Raw genomic sequence first — 22,652 nt, 5'->3', positions numbered from 1 at the left:
TTAACACCTTGCTGCTTGAGGCATTTGCATGCCTACCGGGCTGAGTAAGGCATCTCTGCTCAATACTTCACTTTCCCTTATTTCCTCATTTTACAGACAAAGGAACCTGGAAATTGAGAATAAATTTATTTATCTCAGATTATTTAACTTCTAAAATAGAGCCAAGCCTCTTAAATCACAAGATAATGTTGCTTTCTACAGCTTTTTTCCTCCTCTTAGAAGACAAGATAGTGTATGATTAAATCCTAAAGTATTTGGTGCAGCCTGTCAGAGGAACGATCAACGTGGGCTGAGATAGTGCGAGGAATACTTCAAAGATGTTTCCTGGACACTACCCTCCTAAGGACTGCATCCTGAGTATTCATGAGTCAGGAGCATTCTCTTCTATCCTGATCTATGTGTTATTCTTTCTACACAATGGGGGGAATCATGAATATCCTCCTGTCCAGAGCTGGCAAAGGAAATCACCGAGGGGCATTTTGTACGTGTTGAATAACGGTACCTCCTAAGACCAGCTAATGTTTAGATTCCTCCAGAAATCCCATTTATACCCCTATTAGCAAAGGAAGAAGGGGCATAGAAGCCATGAGCTCTCTCGTGGATCCTAGACAAATCTCTGTGACTCTCCCCAATCCACATTTAACTTCAGCCACAAATTAGTTGGAACATTATCCCACCAAAAATATTAAAGTTACTGAACAGAACAAAGCCTAATGGTAGAGTGTTTTGTTAAAAATAGGATTTAATATCAATTTGTTGAAATGACTGGGTACTGAGCTATAATCCCTCCATTCCCACACTATCTCCCTTAACTTGTTTTATATGTTTTTCTCCATAGTGCTTGTCAGATTGACATATTTTATATTGATTTTATTTGTTCCCCCACCCCACCCCAGGGCAGTAAATTATTGGGGCAGTGTCTTTTATTCACTGCTTTATTCCCTTTGCCTGGAACAGAGCCTAACATACAGAAGGGACTCACATATGAATGTTGAATATTGAATGCTATAATACAGTAATCTTGATTAGAAGGTGTCATGTCTTAGGTTTTCTTTTTTAATCATCAGGTTCTAGCACAATTCTTGGTTCACTGTAGGTCTTCAGTAAATGTCAACATGAAGTAAATAGCCAAGGGGTTTTTTTTAGTACATCTGTTTATCATTTTGTAATGCTTTTTAAAATTCCCCCGATGATATTTAGATTTACTCTTATAGTTCTTAATTGGGGACAGTAATATCTGAACTTGGGTGTGCCCTAGGTCTTGTTAAGGAAAAATATGCAATACAGAATGGTAGATAATTGAATCAGTTGTTTGCTTTTTGATATGTACTTTTATATAGTGAATACATTTAGACTAAAACTTTACTGATTTTTATTTTCTTTGACTCATAAATGTCTTCAGAATTTTCTGCTCAGAATCGTTATAGCATCCATTATTGTTTTGTATTTTTGTAAAAATGCCAATCATTTCTGATTGATGAAATATTATCTTAAATAAATTTACTGAACTTTATGTAGAATATGATTGTGTCTTCTTTCCTCAACTTTCATTTCAAGCAATTACAAAGCCGACACTGAAACTTGACTTGAGAAGGAACCATAGGGGTTTTATTTTCTTGTCATTACATATCTTTGCTATGATTTTCTCTGAGACTAGAATTAAACACTTGCTTAAACTGATAAAAAGAACCAATGAAAGCAAAGATAAGTCTCTAATGTATCACTTACTTCGATTGATCCAGGAGTTGGTTGTAGTCCTACAAATTTTAGGGGATCTATATAAGTAACTAAAATTAGGAATCTTTAAATGCAAACGACATATAATACCGAAAATTACCCCCTAAATTTTTTATTCATAGATAAGTAGCAGAAATATTTATACATTTGAAAAATTAGTGTAGAAAATACTTCCAGTTGTAACCATAGTGGAATTTTCCGTGTTTTGATAGTTCTTTACAAATTTAATTGATTTTCTTCATCTGGAATGTTAGATTGTTGGAGAAGCTGTGTGAATCATGCTTCATATTTATAACTGGATAAATGTCTACTTGTATATATGCACTTTCTCGCTGATGAAGAAGTATAAATGAGAAATGGCACTACTGATAAATTCATTTTGCACGTATTCTATGTTCTTGCCTGTTTAGCCACCCCCCAAAAAATGGGCATCTGAGTTTCCCTCATTAACTAATGAGTTAATATAATTGGTGAATTCATAGATTAAAGCTTGATTCAAATAATTCTGGAATTTCAGATTAATATATAAACAGGTTATTGTTAATTTATAATTCATTACAGATAACTTCCAAACTGCATTCAGATTTTTTGGATAAATGCCATTACGTACAAGAAATGCCATAAAAGAGAGCATATATAAACCAACAAAATCAAATCCCATCACCTACAATGGAAATCAAACTAGAATGTTTTACAGTTGACCAATAGCACCATAATTCTTGGCAAAATGTTTAGCCGAGATATCCGCCATTGCTGACATCTTCATCTAACACTTTTTGATGGTGTTGCCGTTAACTTGAAGGTTGTTAAAGTCTCTTTCAGTGTCAGTTTTTCTGTTGATTATAAAATAGTTTTAATTGTTCTTCCCATCTCTTTAAATGGCAGTCCACTGCAATAATACATAATAGTCAGAACTCTGTAAATTTTTTTTACTGAAGTATAACAATGTTATATTAGTTTCAAGTGATTCAACGTTTATATGCATTATGAAAGTTATGATCACCATGATGTCTAGTTACCATCTGTCAGTAATTTCTAATATACTTCTAATAATTTCTAAGATACTTTGTATCTTTGTGTGTGTCTTAATCCTTATTTCCTACTTATGTACAAGAAGGCACAACAGATCAGCAGGCTTCTCAGAATACAATCCAAGTACTTAGAACTTAAATACTTTGCTACCCTATTTATCTTTTCTTTCCAGATTTTTTAGCATGATAATTAATAAAAAAGACAAATACAGCTTATATAAGAGAGGAAAATGTTTAAAATGTCAATATTTACATTGTATAGAGTATTTTTCTATAAAGCACTTAAAATAATAAGTTTAATTTTGTAATGTTTAATAGTTAACTCTTAGCCCTTTTTGAGAAGAGGCATACTAGTTATTAAGGTTTAAAAATAGAATTGAAAGAATTTTAATTGGTTCTTTTAAGCTTGTCTTTTCTTTAAACATACATCACAATCAGCATGTTATTTATCTGAAAAATTCCCTTTTTTGCCAACATGAATATTTTATAATTATAATTCATTGTGAGTTGAGTGACAGGCTAAACTTGGCATTTTTGATTTTCTAATGGCCACTTTTTTTCCTGGTTTTATTGAGATAAAGTTGACGTACAAGCGCTGTATAAGCTTAAGGTGTGCAGCATAATGAACTGACTTAGATACATCATGAAATAATTACCACAATAAGTTAATGAACATCTATCATCTCGTATAGATACAAAATTAAAGAAATAGAAAATAATATTTTCCTTGTAATGAGAACTCCTAAGATTTATTACTCTATTAGGAACTTTTGTGTAATATAAGCAGTGTTAATTATATTTATCATGTTATACATTACATCCCTTTTATGCACTTATAACTGGAAGTTTATACCTTTTGACTGCCTTCATCCAATTCCCCCCCCCCTTTTTTTAACTGCCAGTAGTTACCAATATATATATATATTTTTTTCTTGCGGTACACGGGCCTCTCACTGCTGTGGCCTCCTGTTGCGGAGCACAGGCTCCGGACGCGCAGGCTCAGAGGCCATGGCTCACGGGCCCAGCCGCTCTGCGGCATGTGGGATCTGCCCGGACCGGGTCATGAACCCATGTCCCCTGCATCGGCAGGCGGACTCTCAACCACTGTGCCACCAGGGAAGCCCCATTGTAATGTTTTTTAAAGACTTACAGGAGAGTTATTTCCCAGTCTTTCTCCCTAAACTACATTTTTAAATGATTAAAAATACTGACATATAATTAGCTTTTTGTATTGACAAGGGAGTTTGCTATAAGGTACATTCCAGTTTCAGAGATGTTAAAATGTATTCTAAAAGTGCCTCTTAGAAAACCATAATTCAAAAAGAGTCATGTACCAAAATGTTCATTGCAGCTCTGTTTACAATAGCCAGGAGATGGAAGCAATCTAAGTGTCCATCATCGGATGAATGGATAAAGAAGATGTGGCACATATATACAATGAAATATTACTCAGCCATAAAAAGAAACGAATTTGAGTTATTTGTAGTGAGGTGGATGGACCTAGAGTCTGTCATACAGAGTGGAGTAAGTCAGAAAGAGAAAAACAAATACCATATGCTAACACATATATATGGAATCTAAGGAGAAGAAAAAACAAAGGTCATGAAGAACCTAGGGGTAAGATGGCAATAAAGACACAGACCTACTAGAGAATGGACTTGAGGATATGGGGAGGGGGAAGGGTAAGCTGTGACAAAGTGAGAGAGTGGCATGGACATATATACACTACCAAACGTAAAACAGATAGCTAGTGGGAAGCAGCCACATAGCACAGGGAGATCAGCTCGGTGCTTTGTGACCACCTAGAGGGGTGGGATAGGGAGGGTGGGAGGGAGGGAGACCCAAGAGGGAAGAGATATGGGAACATATGTATATGTATAACTGATTCACTTTGTTGTAAAGCAGAAACTAACACACCATTGTAAAGTAATTATACTCCAATAAAGATGTTTAAAATAAATAAATAAAAGTGCCTCTTAGATGATGCTTAAATAGTAAGTATAGCTAAAGAATTATAATATAGTTCAGTTGATTTTAACATGTTCCAAACTGGTTGTAGTGACAGGAGGACTAAATTAAGGATAGAAACCCACATATGATTGGAAAATAGTTTTAGGCTATGCATTGTATAAAATAGTTCTGGCTATGCATTGTACCTCTTTGCCTAACTAGAAGAAACTTTCTAAATTAGACAGAAGCTGGATAGCAGCCCTCCTCCTGCATTCTTAATGTTTTATTAAGCTAGTAGGTAAAAGGGTAGAGCAGTGATTCTCAACTGAGGGAACATCAGTTCTCCTACACTGTATTGAGCAGTAGCCCAGACCATTGCTGTTACAATTATTTTTAAAGCTATCTTTTACTGATTATTACTATGTGTAAGTACTCTTGAGGGAAATCACTACATTTCATTCTTTAATTAGTTGAGCACATACTATATGTCAGTCACTGTTTGAGGTTCGGGGATATTATAAAACAGACAAAAATTGTTGTTTTTGTGGAGTTTATGCTCTTGTGTATCCATCTCACAACCTTCCCATGTAGGCATTACTGTCTCCATTTTCCCTGTAAGGAAAGGGAAGCTCTGAAAGGTTTCATGACTTGCCAAGTTTATACAGAACGAGGATTTAAAACTTAGGTGCTGTGAACCACTATGCTATGCTGTCAAAATTGTCCCTCTTTTGGAGTTCAATGAAAGAGAACAGTTGTTCTCAATGTCTCAAACAGCAGTTATCACAAATCCCTTTGAAATTCTGTTATAACTCTACCCATCTTAAAATTGTGCATGAAATTTTTAAAACAGAAGTAATGGTCATTGCCAGTCAATCAGAGTTGGCATTCATAATGAAATCCACGTTTTATCCCAGGCTTAGAATATGTGAACAGTTTTTCAAAGCTGGTGTAGTAGAAGGCACAGATTTGAAAAGCAGGTATTAGCTCAAATCTTGGCTTTCATACTGCTAGACTTTTTTTTTTTTAAGGAAAATAATATCCGTAGCATTGGTATTTATTAGGATTTAAATAAAAATATTTTGGTCGTTTGTCCATATTAGGAAATACTGGCCAAAAAAATTAATGAAAGAGAATGACTGTTCATTTGTGGTTGTTACTTACCAGTGTTCCTTGTTAGAAAGCTGCTTATTGGTAAGTTAGATATGTTTTGTCACTATGTTTTTAAATTTGAAAGTCTATTGATGACTTTCATATTTCCTACTTCAAAATTTGAAATGTTCTCAATTTCCTGTGATCTTAGAGATCTGCAGTAAAAATTCTTGGTTGAGTTACTAAAATTAAAACAAATTGATAAGCATTATTTATAATATCCACAAACTGGAAACAAACCAAATGTCCATGAGCGGGTGAATGGATAAAGAAAATGTTATCTATATCCATACAGTGGATCTGCTTTTTATCAATAATAAAGAGATAGAAGGAACACAAACTACTAATAGAAGCAATAATATGGATGAACCTGACTCATTCTAGCAACAAGTAATACTCATTTATGGGTAAATGAAGCAACTGGGAAGTAGGACCCCAGGCATCGCATTAAGAAATGCAGTTCACATAAATGTTTACTTTTTTTAGTCAGTATGTACAAGTTTCCTCACCCATAGGCCCCCATTTCTTAGAAAACAAAGACCTTTTGGTTTAATTTTTCTTTTTAGCTTGTTTACTTTGTGAGGATCTCTGAAAATGCTCAACTATTGTAGATTTTCTGATTTTCCATTTTCAGTTTCCTATTCAGGTCTGAGCCCATTTACAGAAAGAAGGGACATGTCTCCCTTTAAAATTTCCTGGAGTCAATTTTTATTTTGTTTCCTATCATGTAGTGTTCATTTTGTCTACAATACTAAATGTTGACCAATCTAGCCCTGAAATAGTGTATTTCCTAAATAGGTTCTTGTTCTCTCAAGGCCAATTTTTTTTTTTTTTTAACAGGCTGGGCTGTTTGAATCTGGTCTTGACTATCATGCTGCTTTTAACCTTTTTCCTCTATGATGAAATTAAGTAATTAGTAAGTAAGTTGGGATCCTGCAACAGATTTCTGTCAGTCTACCTGAGATTTAGAAAAATCTTTAAGCATAACTCCCAACTAAATTCTAGACCAGTCTTTAAATTCAGTTTCTATAGCTCTGACTTCCACTTCAGCAATTTAAAGAGGCGGTTGTTTAGTATAATTTTTCCTTTGCTGAGAAACCCCCCAAAAAAGGTAGTTCATTTCAGAGGTATGGGTAAGGAGCAGATGGAATAGAAGGGTATTGTGGATAGTATAAAGAGACAATGATTCAGGGAGGGTAGGTTTCCAAAGGTTTGAGCAGGGGAGTAAAGAGAGACAATCTTAGTCATTTTATTTTGAGGCTTCAGAATACCAATTAGAGAAGTTGATTATTGAATGTTATTTTTGTCTCATAATTTTTCTATATTTATAATTCCTCTTAAAGTATTAATTTTTACATTTTAAAAGTTGGCCGTGGGCTTCCCTGGTGGCGCAGTGGTTGTGAGTCCGCCTGCTGATGCAGGGGACGCGGGTTCGTGCCCCGGTCTGGGAGGATCCCACATGCTGCGGAGCGGCTGGGCCTGTGAGCCGTGGCCGCTGGGCCTGTGCGTCTGGAGCCTGTGCTCCACAACGGGAGAGGCCGCAACAGTGAGAGGCCCGCGTACCGCAAAAAAAAAAAAAAAAAAAAAGTTGGCCGTAAGTCCTGTTGTTACGTTGCAGTTGTCAAAGTCACCATTTTTGTAATTTACCAGTGTAAGTGCAAGAGTTGAGATTATATTGGAAGTTTATAAAAGACACAGAAGTTTTTCCTAGAAGAGGTATGGCCTTGGCAAATAAGAAAGAGATCACTAGAGTCAAGAAAACGGTGTTGGGGTAATTAAGTGGGAAGAGGCACATTGGGAACTGTCTGGGTAATGGAAGTGTTTTAAATCTTTTTTTAATATAAATTTTCAAGTATTTATTTATTTTGCTGTGTCGGGTCTTAGTTGCGGCACACGGGATCTTTCGTTACGGCGTGCAGGCTTCTCTCTAGTTGTGGCGTGCAGTCTCAGTAGTTGCGGTGCGCAGGCTCAGCTGCCCCATGGCATGTGGGATCTTAGTTCCTCGACCAGGGATGGAACCCGCATCCTGGACCACCAGGGAAGTCCCTGGAAGTGTTTTAAATCTGAATGAGGGCTGTGTTTGTGGTTGTGAGGGTATTGGCATATGCCCAAACTCATTTAATTGTATGCTTAAGATCTGCTTGTTTTACTGGATGTAAATTATTCCTAGATAAAAATGACTTAAGAGTGCTTTAAATTTTTTTTCCATTGGGGCTTTTTTTTTTTTTTTTTTTTTGGCTGGCAGGTCTTAGTTGAGGCACATGGGATCTTTGTTGCTGTGCGCAGGCGTCTCTCTAGTTGTGGCGCATGGGCTCCAGAGGGTGGGCTCCAGAGCATGTGGGCTTAGCTTCCCCAGGGCATGTGGGATCTTAGTACCCCAACCAGGGATCGAACCCGCATCCCGTGCATTGGAAGGCAGATTCTTAACCACTGGACCACTAGGGAAGTCCCCATTGAGGCATTTTATTTGCATGTTTGTATTACATCCCTAGAAAAAGAAACCCAGGATTTTCTCTCCTGTGTTTTTATCTTGCTTCTTCATGGTCCGTGATGCCATCTGAAGTTGTCAGCTCAGTGAAACCAAACTGATAGGACAGGAGCAGGTTTTTCTGCCATTTTTCTAGATCTTTGAGTTGCACATCAAATCTAGGGACTGATCACTTCACACTTGTTTGACCTGCCTGTGAGGTTCACAACAGTTTTCCCAGCCCTGTGATCATTGATTTCAAATTTGCTAATGTAACCATGCTTCATTATCACAGAAACTGGATGATGACTTGGGAGCATGGCCTAATAAGAACCTGGCACTTGCCTCTCCTTTCAGCATTATTGATGCTCTTGAGAGCATCAGCTAGGACTTTCGTGTGCACCATTATATGAGCACAGAAAGATGGCAGAAAGAGTTTAAAATTTTTTTTAACAAATGTGTCCTTACAAACAGATTCTCAGGTTCCCTGATCAAGCAGAAGTTAGGAAGGTGCCACATAATAAACCCCATGGTTATTGACCTTGTAATGCTGTCATGAAAGTTTAAGTGACCCGAGGTGATGTTTGGCCCATCACTCAACTTTGCCTGAATTGGTCACTGATGTTACTCATCTTTAACCTTTAGTGCTTGGGGCCAGTTTGAATTGCATTGGAGGCTCTCAGGCCTGTGTCCATCCATTCCACACGGAGCACTCCCTTATTCAATGAATGGAAACAAGACAGTACAGGACAAAACAAAACATGAGAGACAAAATTTTGAGCAAGTAGATGAACAAAAGCAAAGCAAGTAGCTGAAGAATTATAAACTAATGGCAAAAATATTTATCAAATAGGACACTCCAAGCCAAAGCCAAAAGGCCTAATTGCCTTATACAAAAACCTACTTGGTACAAATCCTAGGGTAACAAAGTTAGCAATGTGAGCTCAAGCACTGATTGGAGCACCCGTCATTGTTGAGATTGACTCATCTGATAGGAAAATCAAAGAACAAACAAGTTGGACACAGGCAGCCCATTCAGTACACTTGTTTGTCTAAGGGCATCATTTGGAGTGATGCCAAATGAGGGTCTTAGGTTGACTGTCCCAAAGAACGAGAGACACCATTCAATATATAAACAGAAAACACAAAGCTGAAATTATTGATTACTTAAGGAAAAGCTATCCTGGTCTGATACTGCCTCCCCTGAGCAGAGCAGATTGCTAGTCTTATAGGGTTTTTAGGGAATTTCAGAGTCCAAAGATTCACAGACTTTCAAAGGCAGGAGTGAGTTAATGTCAACAAGTAAAAGGCAGTGTTACTCAGGTGAGGCAATTGCTGATTGGTTGGCATTTTGCTGCGTGTTCACTGAAGTGAGTCTTTTTTTCTTTTTTTTTTTAAGTTAATGATAAACAATGACAAAGAAGGCATCAAAAAGTGACACAGCCCAGCTACCTAAAGGATAAAAGATGCAGGGAGATGAGTCTAATTTTATTTGTGTTAAAGTTAGTTGGTTTGCTCTTTGGGATGTTTAGGAAATTCTTGTCCCCAAAGTTACCATATTCCCTCTAGATGGGTTCAGAAACAAAAATTTATTTGAAGGCATCTTTCATGAAAATCCTAAGTTTATTTTTAAATATTTCTCAAATATTAATGTAGGTCCATGGGGTTGGCTAATGTGTGCATGGAACTGAATAGAATTATCACCTAAGTAATCCTTTTTTTTTTCTTTGCGGTACGCGGGCCTCTCACTGTTGTGGCCTCTCTCGTCATGGAGCACAAGCTCTGGATGCGCAGGCTCAGCAGCCATGGCTCACGGGCCCAGCCGCTCCGCGGCCTGTGGGATCTTCCCGGACCAGGGCACGAACCCGTGTCCCCTGCATTGGCAGGCGGACTCTCAACCACTGCGCCATCAGAGAAGCCCTATAATTTTTTTTTTTTTTGACATTGGGCTCTTTAATCAATTTGAAACTTAGGGTTTTTTTTGTTTTTTGTGGGTTTTTTTGCAGTATGCGGGCCTCTCACTGTTGTGGCCTCTCCCGTCGTGGAGCACAGGCTCTGGATGCGCAGGCTCAGTAGTTGTGGCTCACAGGCCCAGCCGCTCCACGGCATGTGGGATCTTCCCGGACCTGGGCACGAGCCCGTGTCCCCTGCATCAGCAGGAGGACTCTCAACCACTGCGCCACCAGGGAAGCCCAGTAATCCTATTTTTAAATGATTTTTTACATTAAAAGAAATAAACCTGACTGGAGTTATATGTTTACAAAGAAAGATTTATTTGTCCCAAATTAAATGCAGACTACCATGTGGAATATTCTTAAAGCTGAAAGGTGATTCAACTTTTATTTCATATCCTTTTTCCTAAAATCATATCTGGTAAGAACCATGCAGTTCACAAAAGTTATGGAGACAGTGTTCCGGAACTGGAAAAAAGTCTATGGAAATAATGAGTTCAGTAAGTTTAGAAATGTAGGAACTAGTAAGTGAGAAAGTCAGCAGCCGACTTCTTTGGTGGTTTTTATATTTGCTTCCCTGACCCCCCCACCCCCCCATTAAGGAATGGAGAAAACACAGGAAATAATCCATGTATTTAAAGGTGGGAGTGAAGGAGAAATTTTTGAAAAGAAGTCCTTGGAATTAGACATGGCGTCCTGAGAAGAAATAAAGAGATGGCATATAGAGATAGGTAAAACAAATGCTATCTTCTAAGAGTGTGGACTGGAAGGAAAGAACGTATAAAGAGATTTAACACAAAGAAATATTATGCCAAAGTGAGTCCATTCTTAACTGACTGACTTTCAGAAATAAGGGGCTATCAATAATAGGCTGGTTTGCAGAAGCATATTCACTGAAGCAAATGGTTTTTGGTTGGTTAAATGTGTTTAAACCAGTCCTGGTATTGTGTTACTATGACTAAAGAACTGTCATTTCTTGATTAAGAAGGTTTAAAACCTATTCTGGTGGCTACTTTTGTACCATGGCCACTGGCCAATTATTTTTCTCTAGGAATGTGGGAGCTTTGTGTTCTCATGTTGTTCCCCACCCTGAAACTTTCGGGATCTCTCTTTCTTTCTCCTTAGTGTACTGAAATTTTCTAATGATGAGCCTTGGTATGGATTGTTTCTTTTCAGTTTTATTTTGTTTTGATTTCCACCATTTCAGCATACTGAACACTCAGTAGACTTTTTCAGTCTGGGCTTTCGTGTTCTTGAGATCTTCTGATTCCTGACCATTTCAGTTTCCTTGTGCCACCCCATCTGTCCCCCAACCCCACACCCCACACCCACTTCAGGAATATATATTTGGTCTGCTTTCTCTGCTAACTCACTTACCGTTTATGTATCTCAGACCAGCAAGTTTTTTCTATGAATGCCACATGGTAAATATTTTAGGCTTTGTGAACCAGACAGCCTCTGTTATAATGACTTAGCTCTGCCATTACAAGATAGCAGCCATTGACAATACACAAATGAATGGGTGTGGCTGTATTTCAGTAAAACTTTATGTACAAAAACAGGTAGTCAGTTGGATTTGTCTGCAGACCCCTCCCCTATCGTGTTCATCTTTACCAGAATGTTAGCTCAGTTGAGGTCAGGAATTTTTTTGTTGTTCATTGGGTATATCCTTGTACTTAGTAGGCACTCAACTACTTGTGATTCAGGGTTGCAGATGGTTCAGTAAAGGGGGATAACATGTCTATTATTGCCATCTTATAGCTAACAGAATGCCCCTTAATGTTGTTTTTCAGCCTTCCTCCCTTTTTTTCTTGATGGAGTAAATATTTTATTGTAATTGAATTTAGGATAGGGCTAAAAGTCACGTCTATAATTCTGCAGTTTCTTTCCTCCTCTGATGTTTTGTAAAGGGCACCACCAGCAGCATCCTTTAGTAAGTCTGTTTATGAAATGCTCCATATTAATATGGTATAGTAGTCATTTTAAATAAATGCTTGAATGTCTTGTTTATATAAGAAGGACATGAATACAAAGATAGTACTTAAGAATTCTTTTTGTTTTTTTTTTCTTTAATAAGGTACTAGATTTTACAAATTTGCACCATGCGTGAGTATAAGCTAGTCGTTCTTGGCTCTGGAGGAGTTGGAAAATCTGCTCTGGTAAGACATTCTCACTGTACCCAAGCTATTTACTCCAAGACGTGTTCTTTTTCTGTTGAGTTTTAGGTTTTGCTTATTTGTCTTTATTTATTTGTTAAGGTGAAATCTCGTAATGATTTTAGAAGTAATATAATATTTTTCTTATAATTTAGTCAACTTTTAGTTGTATCTGGGTAGATCATATTCTCTCTGAAACATGGGTTCCAGACTAGAATACAGTTTGGACTAAGCACGGAAGGGAAAGAACACATAAAGAGATTTAACACAAAGAAGTATTATGCCAAAGTGAGTCCGTTCTTTAACTGACTGACTTTCAGCGCATATAAATGGGTGTCTGCATTTCAGAGCCAGACAGGAATAAATTTTGGTCCATCTCATTGTGAGTTGGCTTACAATACAAATTTTGTTACAAAAATTAAATACACCTTATATAAAAAACTTTTTCAAAGATTACCTTTGACTGTCCCACCATGTTTTCTGTATCAAGAAATAGTAAAGCAAGAAAGAAGACACAACTTGACAGTGGTGGGTGGGGAAGGAGAGAAACTTAGGGGAAATAACTTGATGCACAGTTCAGAGTTTAGCAAAGCCCCACAGTAAGATAGATTGACCATCTTACTTTGCCACTTAAACACCTAGCACAGAATTTGACATGCTTGGATCAAACTGAGAAGTGTGTACAATGGAGCATGAACTGCTTTTTCATTTGTAAATATATCCAAAGTAATGGGGAGGTGTTGTGAGTGTGCACGTATGTGTGTACACAAGATAATTAGCCACTTTCTAACTAAAATTCAAATTTAAGCCCTTAGGACTGAAACAGGAGCCATTTAATGATTTTTCAATATATGATCTCTAAATTTAGACTTAACCAATAAGGAGCTTGGTGGTTATTAACTTTTTTTAAAAAAGCTTTCTAAAGTAATTTTCCCACCACATGCGTATGTTCAAATATAGTTGCGGTTATGTTTTTTTAATCAATGGTATAACTAGCTATATGAAGTCAATACTTTAAAATGTGCAGAATTGAATATGTTCTTTTGGGGGGAGTATAATGGTATGTTAATTTTTTTCAGACTGTACAATTTGTTCAAGGAATTTTTGTTGAAAAATATGATCCTACGATAGAAGATTCTTATAGAAAGGTATGTTAACTTTAGAAGGCCTTTTGCTTTTGACTTTAAATATAAATTCTTGTTTTAGCTTAATAATTATTAAATTTTGTTTACAAAGTAGGACGAAGAAGCAGAGTTAATTTATAAAATTAGTGGGGAAAGATCACACCTGATTATTTCCTGGTATTGTGTGTTTACCAGCTTGAGAATCTCAGTCACTCTTGTTCTCTGTCTTATCTCTCTCTCTCAAAGAATTTTAAGTTTATACTGACCACAAAATTGTAATTTGACACACTAACCTTAGAGCTGGGCCATGCATTTCAAGTGGTAGCTCCATGTTTCTCTCCCCTTTCTGCCCCCCAAAGACTGAATACTCTCAGGCTCCCTTCTTTTTAATATAAAGATATAAGTACAAAAGTCTCCCTAACCTTCCTACTTACAACTCCTTGAGAAAGTTCCACTGCTCATAATAGTAGAAAGGTTTATTTCTGTCCATATGTTCACTTGTACAACATGTGACAATAAAACTATAAATGCGCAGAGATTTTTTATTTAGCAGGGAGAGAGTTATCCCCCCACCTTGATATAGTGGCCAGCCTGGCCCCTGCTGCTGTGCAGACATTGTGTTTCCGTTCCTCCCTCTGTGTCCACAGTCTACCAAAACAAACTGGAAACCCCTTTCTGCACCCCAGCAGTGAGGCAATATTACTCTTCTTTCCACGTATATAACTTTGTTCCCTAGGAAATGTTAGGTAAAAAGGGTAGCAGGGATATATAATTTATTTGATAGCTCTCCTCTGCTTCCTTGCTCCCAGAAATTTTGTTGTTCCAATATGGTGAAGGGGATGTGGTTATCTAGAGAAATGAAGATATATCTAAAGTATGGGAGAATTGAGATGGACAGTTACTTCTGGTATTATTGGAACTATTACTGGTTTTAAGATAATTTTTTGAGCTATTTTGAAATCGTTTCCTCTCCAGATTTAAGTGCTGAGTGATTCATATTGAGGTTGGATCTTGTGTATCTTGTATCAATAGATATCCTTGTATTAAATTCAGAACACATGGTTTTTGCACCTAATGCAATTTGGGGGTCAGTAGACCTGTTTTCTAGCTATTTTTTTCTCCTGTTTTGTTAAAGTGAGGATTGCTTGAAATTAGTTGTGAAGTTGCTATAATCTGTGTCTCTGTTTCAAATATCATATTAGCTGTTGGGTATATTAAAGTAGTCTTGTATACGTTTAAAAAATGAATATCTATTTTAATTTTTCCCCAAGCAAGTTGAAGTAGATGCACAACAGTGTATGCTTGAAATCTTGGATACTGCAGGAACGGTATGTAAAACAGAGTACCAAAGTATATGCACAGCTTGTGCAGTATTGACCTTTAGATGCTAGTATTCTGTAGACAAACATTAGTTAAGCTTATTTAAAAGTACTGCTTGCATTAAATCTTAAAGCTGTTTTCCTTATCCTCTTGAATTCTTTTCTTGTGTGTGTGCTTTGCCATTGCAGTGGGTCATTTATTGAAGAAATAAGTAGAAATTTTGTATGAAAGTTTTCATAGTCCCGCTAGTACTTTTAAAACAAGTTAAACTGTATTACCATTTATTAAATAATGTGGAAAATAATATTAGAGTGTACATTTATTCCTCAGTGGCTGTATGAAGTATTTTGAATGCTATCTTTCCTCCTTCAATATATTTACAGACCAACTAGATTTGTTGGTATCTGAAGGTGAAGGGAAAATTTATTCTGGATATGTGGTATTCATTCAACTAATGTTTGAGTACCTGATATGTGCTGTGTATTGTATTCTTACACTCAAAGGCTTACAGTTTAGTGAAGGAGGAAAAGTGTGGGAAAATGGCAAGATACAGGTAACGTGCTGGTGGCCCGCATAGAACTAGAGCGTTGTGAGCTAGCTGTGGGTAACGTGATGTGATTTGGGTGCCTTACACATTATGATATATTAAAAAGCTGCCTTTAGCATTTGGACACAGGACATTTCTGTTCCACTTGAGTATATTTACTGCACATAAATCTGCTCTGGTGTATTATTTTTAAGTAAAACACTTATTTCTTGAAATACTGATTTTTTCAAATAGCCACAGGCTGTAATTTTAAGAGATGTTACATAACACTACTGCATTCTTCTTTGAGCTCTAATTATCGACTTCGAAAATTGTCAAATTATCTGTCAAAACATTTTTTTAACATTATTTTTTTTTAATGATTCTTTCTTTCTACTGTAGGAACAATTTACAGCAATGAGGGATTTGTACATGAAAAACGGACAAGGCTTTGCATTAGTTTATTCCATCACAGCACAGTCCACATTTAATGATTTACAAGATCTGAGAGAACAGATTCTTCGAGTTAAAGACACTGATGATGTAAGCTGGCTTCGTAATAAATAAATATATTTTGTTTCAAACCCTTATTATAGTGATATCCAACTTAAAGGTTTGAATTTAAATCCAGTTTAAAGTTAATGTATTTGGGGGGCTTTGTTTGTTTTTCAAAAGCTTTTCCTTGATGGGGAAAAACATATCTTTAACACTATATATAATGTAAAAAGTGAGAAATACCCTCCTCTCCCCTGTGTAAAATAAACTTTGTACCCTTCCTGTTTTAAAATCATGATTTGGTGAAGAAGGAGAGGTGTTGGTGGCAAATATTACTAATAGAGCATATGATGTTCTGGCCACATTTCTGGCAGATTTAAGAGCCTTTTTAACATGAATCAAAACAACATATGAACAGATCTCAAGCAACTATGACAGAAGGAGCATAATGATAATAATAATTTTTAAAGAAAGGCAACAGATATATTCGATTCTAATGTAAATTTACATGCCCCTTCAGAGTACACCATAATGGAGTTTAATCCCTTTAGGAAACTTCAAATGGATTATTTTAATTCCTCTTCACTATATATAAATTCATCTTGCATCGAATTGATCTTGCATCAGAATCACCTGTAAAGCTGGTTAGATTGCCAGGCCTCAGTCTCAGAGTTTCTGATTCAGTAGGTCTGGGATAGGGCTTAAGAATTTGTATTTCTAACAGATTTCCAAATGGTGTTGATGCTGCTGGTCTGGTCACTTCACTTTTAAGAACCACTGTACTATGTATAGTTTAACTATAGCAAATATTTCGAGAGCTTGAGGGCACCTATGGGAAATGCTGCCATTTCCTGGACTTCTAAAGCAGGAGAACTTTGGGGGACCCTGACATACTTACAGCAACCTCGGTAAAGCTGTTTGTTTACCAGTGTCTCTGGTAACTACTATGGTTTTCTGTCAGTTGCATTAAACAGGTATTTATTAATATAATACTATATATCTGTTCCTTAAAAAGCCAAAGTTCTTAAAATTTTTTTTTTATTTTTTTTTTATTTTTATTTTTGGCTGTGTTGGGTCTTCATTTCTGTGCGAGGGCTTTCTCTACTTGCGGCGAGCGGGGGCCACTCTTCATCGCGGTGCGTGGGCCTTTCACTGTCGCGGCCTCTCTTGTTGCGGGGCACAGGCTCCAGACACGCAGGCTCAGTAGTTGTGTAAAAAGCCAAAATTCTTGATTTTCTAGTTTGGATTTTTTCCAAAACTTCTTTAGAAAGACAATCTCTAAATGATTAATAGGAGTTTTGCAGCATAAGTAGTATTTTTCCCTGTAGTGTCCTTCTAAAATTACAAACATCACATGTATCCAAACACGTGATTAATATGGTCTAGATTTTTAGTAAATTAAGATGATTTTACTTTTTGGCTTTTTAATATACACTGTATGAGAAGCTAAAAGTTCTGCTTTGGGGGCTTTCCAGATTTCTCCTTTTTGTGTTATGAAATTGGGAATGAGTATTTAATAAATACATGTTAGAAAACCAGAAAATTTTAAATTGATTTATGTCCCTTGGAGAAACATTTTAAAATTTTGGAATATATTGGCTTTTTATGGTATACCCTTTTGCACTTCCTTTTAAAAAGGTTTTGTGTTTTGCTTACTATAATTAGTTAAAAGTCCACTGTGAGGGACTTCCCTGGCGGTCCATAGTTAAGACTCTGAGCTTCCACTGCAGGGGGCACGGGTTCAATCCCTGGTTGGGGAACTAAGATCCCGCGTGCTATGCGGTATGGCCGAAATAAAATAAAAGTCCATTGTGTTATAATTTTAAGGGTTTTTCACCCTCTTTTATAAGTAGATCATAGCTTGTTTTCTAAAAAAATTTCATGTGAAAAGTTCTTAAATTAACATTGTCAAGGCTTTCATATTTAACTGTAAATTTTATTACACGTTATTAACTTAGCATTTTTTCTGGCATAGTATAAAAAGTAATCCTTAGAAATATTTTAATTTGAATTTTGATTTGAATTTATATTGCATATTTGTTTACTTGTTTTTACCCTTTTTAGGTTCCAATGATTCTGGTTGGTAATAAGTGTGACTTGGAAGATGAAAGAGTTGTAGGAAAGGAACAAGGTCAAAATTTAGCAAGACAATGGAACAACTGTGCATTCTTAGAATCCTCTGCAAAATCAAAAATAAATGTTAATGAGGTATGGTGAAATAGAACTCATGATTTGGAATTTAGCATTCAAAATTAATGGAAAATAATGAGTCTATATTAACACAACCCCAGGTTAATTAGTACTCAGGGTGCTTTGTTGATCATATAGGCAGAAGTCTTGTGTTAAGTAAATGCATGTTAATAAGCAATAATGCTCTTTGAGCCTCTTTATTAAATACTGGTACAGTGGAATTTACCATAAAATGAAGGAAAACTGGACAGAAAATAATAGGGGTGGGGAAGACAGATTAAGTCTTCAGGTATATGAAGGCAAGGACAAATTCAAAAAGGCATGAACGGTTGTTGCCTTGAAGGGACTTAAAATAATGTTGTAGAATAAGGATACATAGAGTTGAAGAAGAGTACATAATTGTTCTCTTTGGATGGTGGTAAATGTTCTGTCTGAACTAAGATCCCTGCAGCTCCTTCAACTCCGTATTTATTTTGAGGAGAACGATTTTTAGCCCTCCCAAAAAATAAACAGAAAAGAACTTGGCGATTATAAGAATACCTGGCTTTACTCTCATTCCTTAACTGAACAGAATATTTGCTTTCTGGGGAAAAGTTCATGGAAAGTTCAATTTTTTCATTTTACTCTTTCACTTTTAGTTCTTTGGGGGCTTTTTTTCCCCTGTAAATTTTTTAAAAAATTTAATGTGTTTGCAGATCTTTTATGACCTAGTGCGGCAAATTAACAGAAAAACTCCAGTGCCTGGGAAGGCCCGCAAAAAGTCGTCATGTCAGCTGCTTTAATATACTAAATGCATTGTAGCTCTGAGCCAGGTATGTTGATTTATCTTTTCCTCTGTTTTGTTTGTTTGTTTCCTCTAATTTTTAACCTCAACTTTATTAAGGGTTAAGAAAGTAAATATAGGATTTTTTTTCCTAAAAGAGAAATGGTTACTTCCCTTTTAAGATACGAGTTAATATGATATCCTAGTAATTAAAATAATTATTTCATTTATATATCATCATCAGAAGTAAGGTATTCCACATAAGTGAGAATTCTAGATGAGTTTATCCAGTATATACTCATGCCTCAGTGGGTCACTGGTTTGTGTTGACAATACAGTGGTGATGAAAACCATTCTTCTCTGCTTTCTTCTTTGTTGCCTTAAGCTAACTAAGGTCTAGTTGGAGAATTAGACAAACAATTGCAAAATATGATAAATGCTATTGCAGAATAAGTCCAGCATGGTACTGATAATAAAAAACCCCTTATATATTATGTGCCAGGCAGTCTTAAGTACTGCCTATATATGTTAATTGCACTCTCACAACAATCCTGTGAGGCAGAATTATTATAATTCCCATATTACAGATGAGTGAACTGAGGCACAGAAAGATTGTTACTTGTTCAAGCCCTGCAATTAGTGAATAGCCTAGTCAGAATTGAATCTAGTGATCTGAGTACATCGCTCAGAATTTGAACTGTGATCTGTCTCCCAAGTCCATAATTAGTCACTATTATGGGTGCTATTGGAGCATTTAACTGGGGCACCAGACCAGTCAGATGTGAACTGTGGATTCAGGGAAAGTCTGTCAGAGTGAGATACATGTAAGTCGAAATCTGATGGATAAGTAGAAATTGTGTAGGGGATGAAGAGTTCCCAGGAAGAGAGAACCACAAATACAACCCTGAGATGAGACAGCAAAGGAAAACTGAGCATACAACACTGTAACATAGTTTTTGAAAACAGTCATATTAAATGAGTTAATACTTGTAAAGCAGTTAGTTCAGTGTCTGGCACATGGTAAACCCTTACCTATTAGCTGCTGTTTGCCAGGTATTGTTAAACCATATCTTACTGTACTCTTATCCTTGGGAACTTTGAATGTTTGTAGCTCTGCTGCTTCCTGTGTTAAATGGCCCTATACTACCATAGAACTCTGATTCTGTATCTCTCTAGAGTTTTTGTCCCTACTCTCCGTTTAAGGCTTTCTGTTTAGAGATACAACCTCTCATGTTCTATATCCTCTCATTTCCAACCACATGCCCATTCTTAGCAGCACACATGTGCCTGAGCTCACACACTCCCATCTGTCCTTTCCAATTTGCTACATTCAACCTGCTAAGATTTAGGAAACTTAGAAAACTCATTCAGACTCCAAACGAGGGCTTAAAGTTCAAAGCATTTGTGGAAATTATTTCATCAGCTACATCTATATTAACAACGTTTCTGAAGCTTGCAACAAATCTGATTCCCAGAAAACCAGTTAAAAAAAAAAAAAACATTTTTTTAGCCCAGGCATGTGTGCAGAAAATCATCCAAAGTTAAATAAATAAATGACAGACCTGTGAGTTCTGATTTTACCTTCTTTACATGACTCAAATTTTTTTAAGTTTAATTTGATATGATTTTAGTGTAATAACAGCCTTTTCTGACATCTATCTTAGAGTTGGTAGAATCTGTTTATGTAGAATTAAAAAGTATATAGCTGTCAACTGTAGAGAGCCTTCGTGAAATAAATTCTATCTTGTTCACTTCTCTGCACCAGCTTTTTAGCCACTCTTATTGGAAGAGTAGGGAAGAAAAGTCTTGATTTTCTAATACTAGAAAGCCTGGTTAGATGTGCATTCTGTATTCCTCATGTAATTCTAGGGTTGTAAACACTTATAGATCAGCCATTTTGTTAATATTGATGTCTGTTTTATAATCCTAATTCTAGTAAAGGTGACCTAATGTACAATTTTAATGTGGTGGTTTTTTTTTTTCCTTGCTTTTAATCTTTGGAAGGTAATACAAAGAAATTTGCATTAAGGTACACTCAACTTACATTTGACTGACTTTCAAGAAGGCAGCAGAATAGATGAAGTCATTCCAAAAAAGATGAAAATGTCTACCTATGCTTTGCCATGAATCGTGGTACCTGGTCATAATGTAATGACGAGGATAAGAACCTGTATTATATTTATTTCTGACACTTTAGCACTGTTGTCTTAATATGTCCTTTGGATCTTTAGTGTGCTGTTTACACCCCATGTTTTCAATTAATTTAATTTTCTCATTTTGACAGGTCTGAAGAACTGTTGCCCAATTCAACAGTGCCAGCATTCCAACTTTGTTAAACCTACCAACATCTTAAATGGACTTTCTGTGGTGGTACCCTTTAAGAGGCGGATGAAAGCTACTACATCAGTTTGCACATTCTAATCACTTTCCAGTATCACAAGAGAGATTTTTACTTATATAATAGTCCTAGAGTATGCAGCTGGTAAAACCAGAGGCTACAATCCAGTATTACTGCTAAGAGACATTTTTCATCCACCAATGTTGTACATGTATGAAAATGGTGTACTGTATACTTTAACACGCCCTATACTTTGTATTGGAGAGTACAATAATGTAAATCCTAAAAGCACCACTATTTTAGCATAATAAAAGAAAGTCCAAAGAGCTCCTATATAGACTACTCCAGATAACTTCGCTTCTTTGATACTTGTAGCTTATTGTAATTTTTTTTAAGAAATTCAAGGTCATTATCATTGTATTGTACAAATAAGCGCTTTGATTAACACAGCTATATAGTTTTTTTAATTTTTAAAAACCTGTGGAGACAGTGATCTTGTCTTTAAAATATGATAGTCCTTTCAGTATGTCTTAGATTAAAGACGTTGCCTTTAATATCTGTTGGGAAGGAAATGTCCAGACTTTTCAAATCTTTTATTATATGTTTCCTTTTTTGTTTACATAGGGAACAATGTTTATAGTTGTGTGTACAGTGGGGGTCTACAACAAGAAGTGTATATTTTCAAACAATTTTTTAATGATTTAACAATTTTTGTAAATCATTTTCAGGCTTCTGCAGCTGTAGATTCTCACTGTGAATCCCCTGCTTGCTCATGCATAAGTGTATTTGCAATACCAAATATACAGGTTTAGTATTTTTGCCTGTTAGTGATTGTTTCACATGTGTAACGTTTTGGTTGAGATGTTAAATGGTGGACGAGTACTGTGGATGTGAATGTGGGAAGTAATTTTAATCATGTGTAATTGGTCACAAGGCCTAAGTTGCAGTAACTATTGCTGTTTTATTTAACAATGCCTTGTTGCTTTGTATGCATTAACGTTTGGGTGTAAAGATTGTGTGTCTATCCAACAGGGAGCCACAGTATTTAAATTGACCAACCTAATGTTACAACTACTTTTGAGGTGGCCAAATGTAAACTAAAAGCCTTAATTAAAGTGGTGCAATTTTGTATAACTTAGCATCAGTAGTTCAATAAATTTGGATTGCCATGCAAGGGCTTGCATTATAATTACTTGCCACTTGAATGTGTTTTGTGTAATGTTTAACAGTGCTAGTAAATAAATATGGGTTTAACTTCTTTTTAAATGGAATGGGTGCATTTTGCATAGCGTGGTTTCATAATTTAACATTTGGGCAGACTCATTAATTACAGAAATGATGAGAGAAAGAAGTCAGATATTGTTCTTAGTATTGTTTGAATATCCACATAACCATCTTTTGAATTTTTCCTTTGGAAAGAATTTTGTAAATCAAGCAATATTACTTATGAACGT

General features: G+C 36.1%; 1 protein-coding gene and 1 pseudogene across 2 annotated transcripts in view; one reads left to right on the top strand and one right to left on the bottom strand.

Moving 5' to 3' along the window:
- The window catches only part of RAP1B (RAP1B, member of RAS oncogene family), a 46,651-nt gene extending 24,261 nt beyond the window's left edge, over nt 1-22,390 (top strand). For both annotated transcript variants that reach the window (XM_060165456.1, XM_060165457.1), the window contains exons 2-8: nt 12,364-12,445; nt 13,522-13,590; nt 14,838-14,894; nt 15,815-15,955; nt 17,972-18,115; nt 18,793-18,909; nt 21,145-22,390. In XM_060165456.1, the coding sequence (XP_060021439.1) occupies nt 12,389-12,445; nt 13,522-13,590; nt 14,838-14,894; nt 15,815-15,955; nt 17,972-18,115; nt 18,793-18,879 (555 nt within the window). In that variant the 5' untranslated portion in view covers nt 12,364-12,388 and the 3' untranslated portion in view covers nt 18,880-18,909; nt 21,145-22,390. The remainder of the gene's footprint in view (nt 1-12,363; nt 12,446-13,521; nt 13,591-14,837; nt 14,895-15,814; nt 15,956-17,971; nt 18,116-18,792; nt 18,910-21,144) is intronic.
- Nucleotides 8,356-8,740, bottom strand: LOC132528833 (small ribosomal subunit protein uS8-like; annotated as a pseudogene).
- Nucleotides 22,391-22,652: the final 262 nt, after the last annotated feature.

The sequence above is a fragment of the Lagenorhynchus albirostris genome, chromosome 11, assembly GCF_949774975.1.
Source record: "Lagenorhynchus albirostris chromosome 11, mLagAlb1.1, whole genome shotgun sequence".
Taxonomy (NCBI): domain Eukaryota; kingdom Metazoa; phylum Chordata; class Mammalia; order Artiodactyla; family Delphinidae; genus Lagenorhynchus; species Lagenorhynchus albirostris.
The sequence above is the reverse complement of the archived record's forward strand: the minus strand, read 5'-3'. Positions and strand labels throughout refer to the sequence as shown.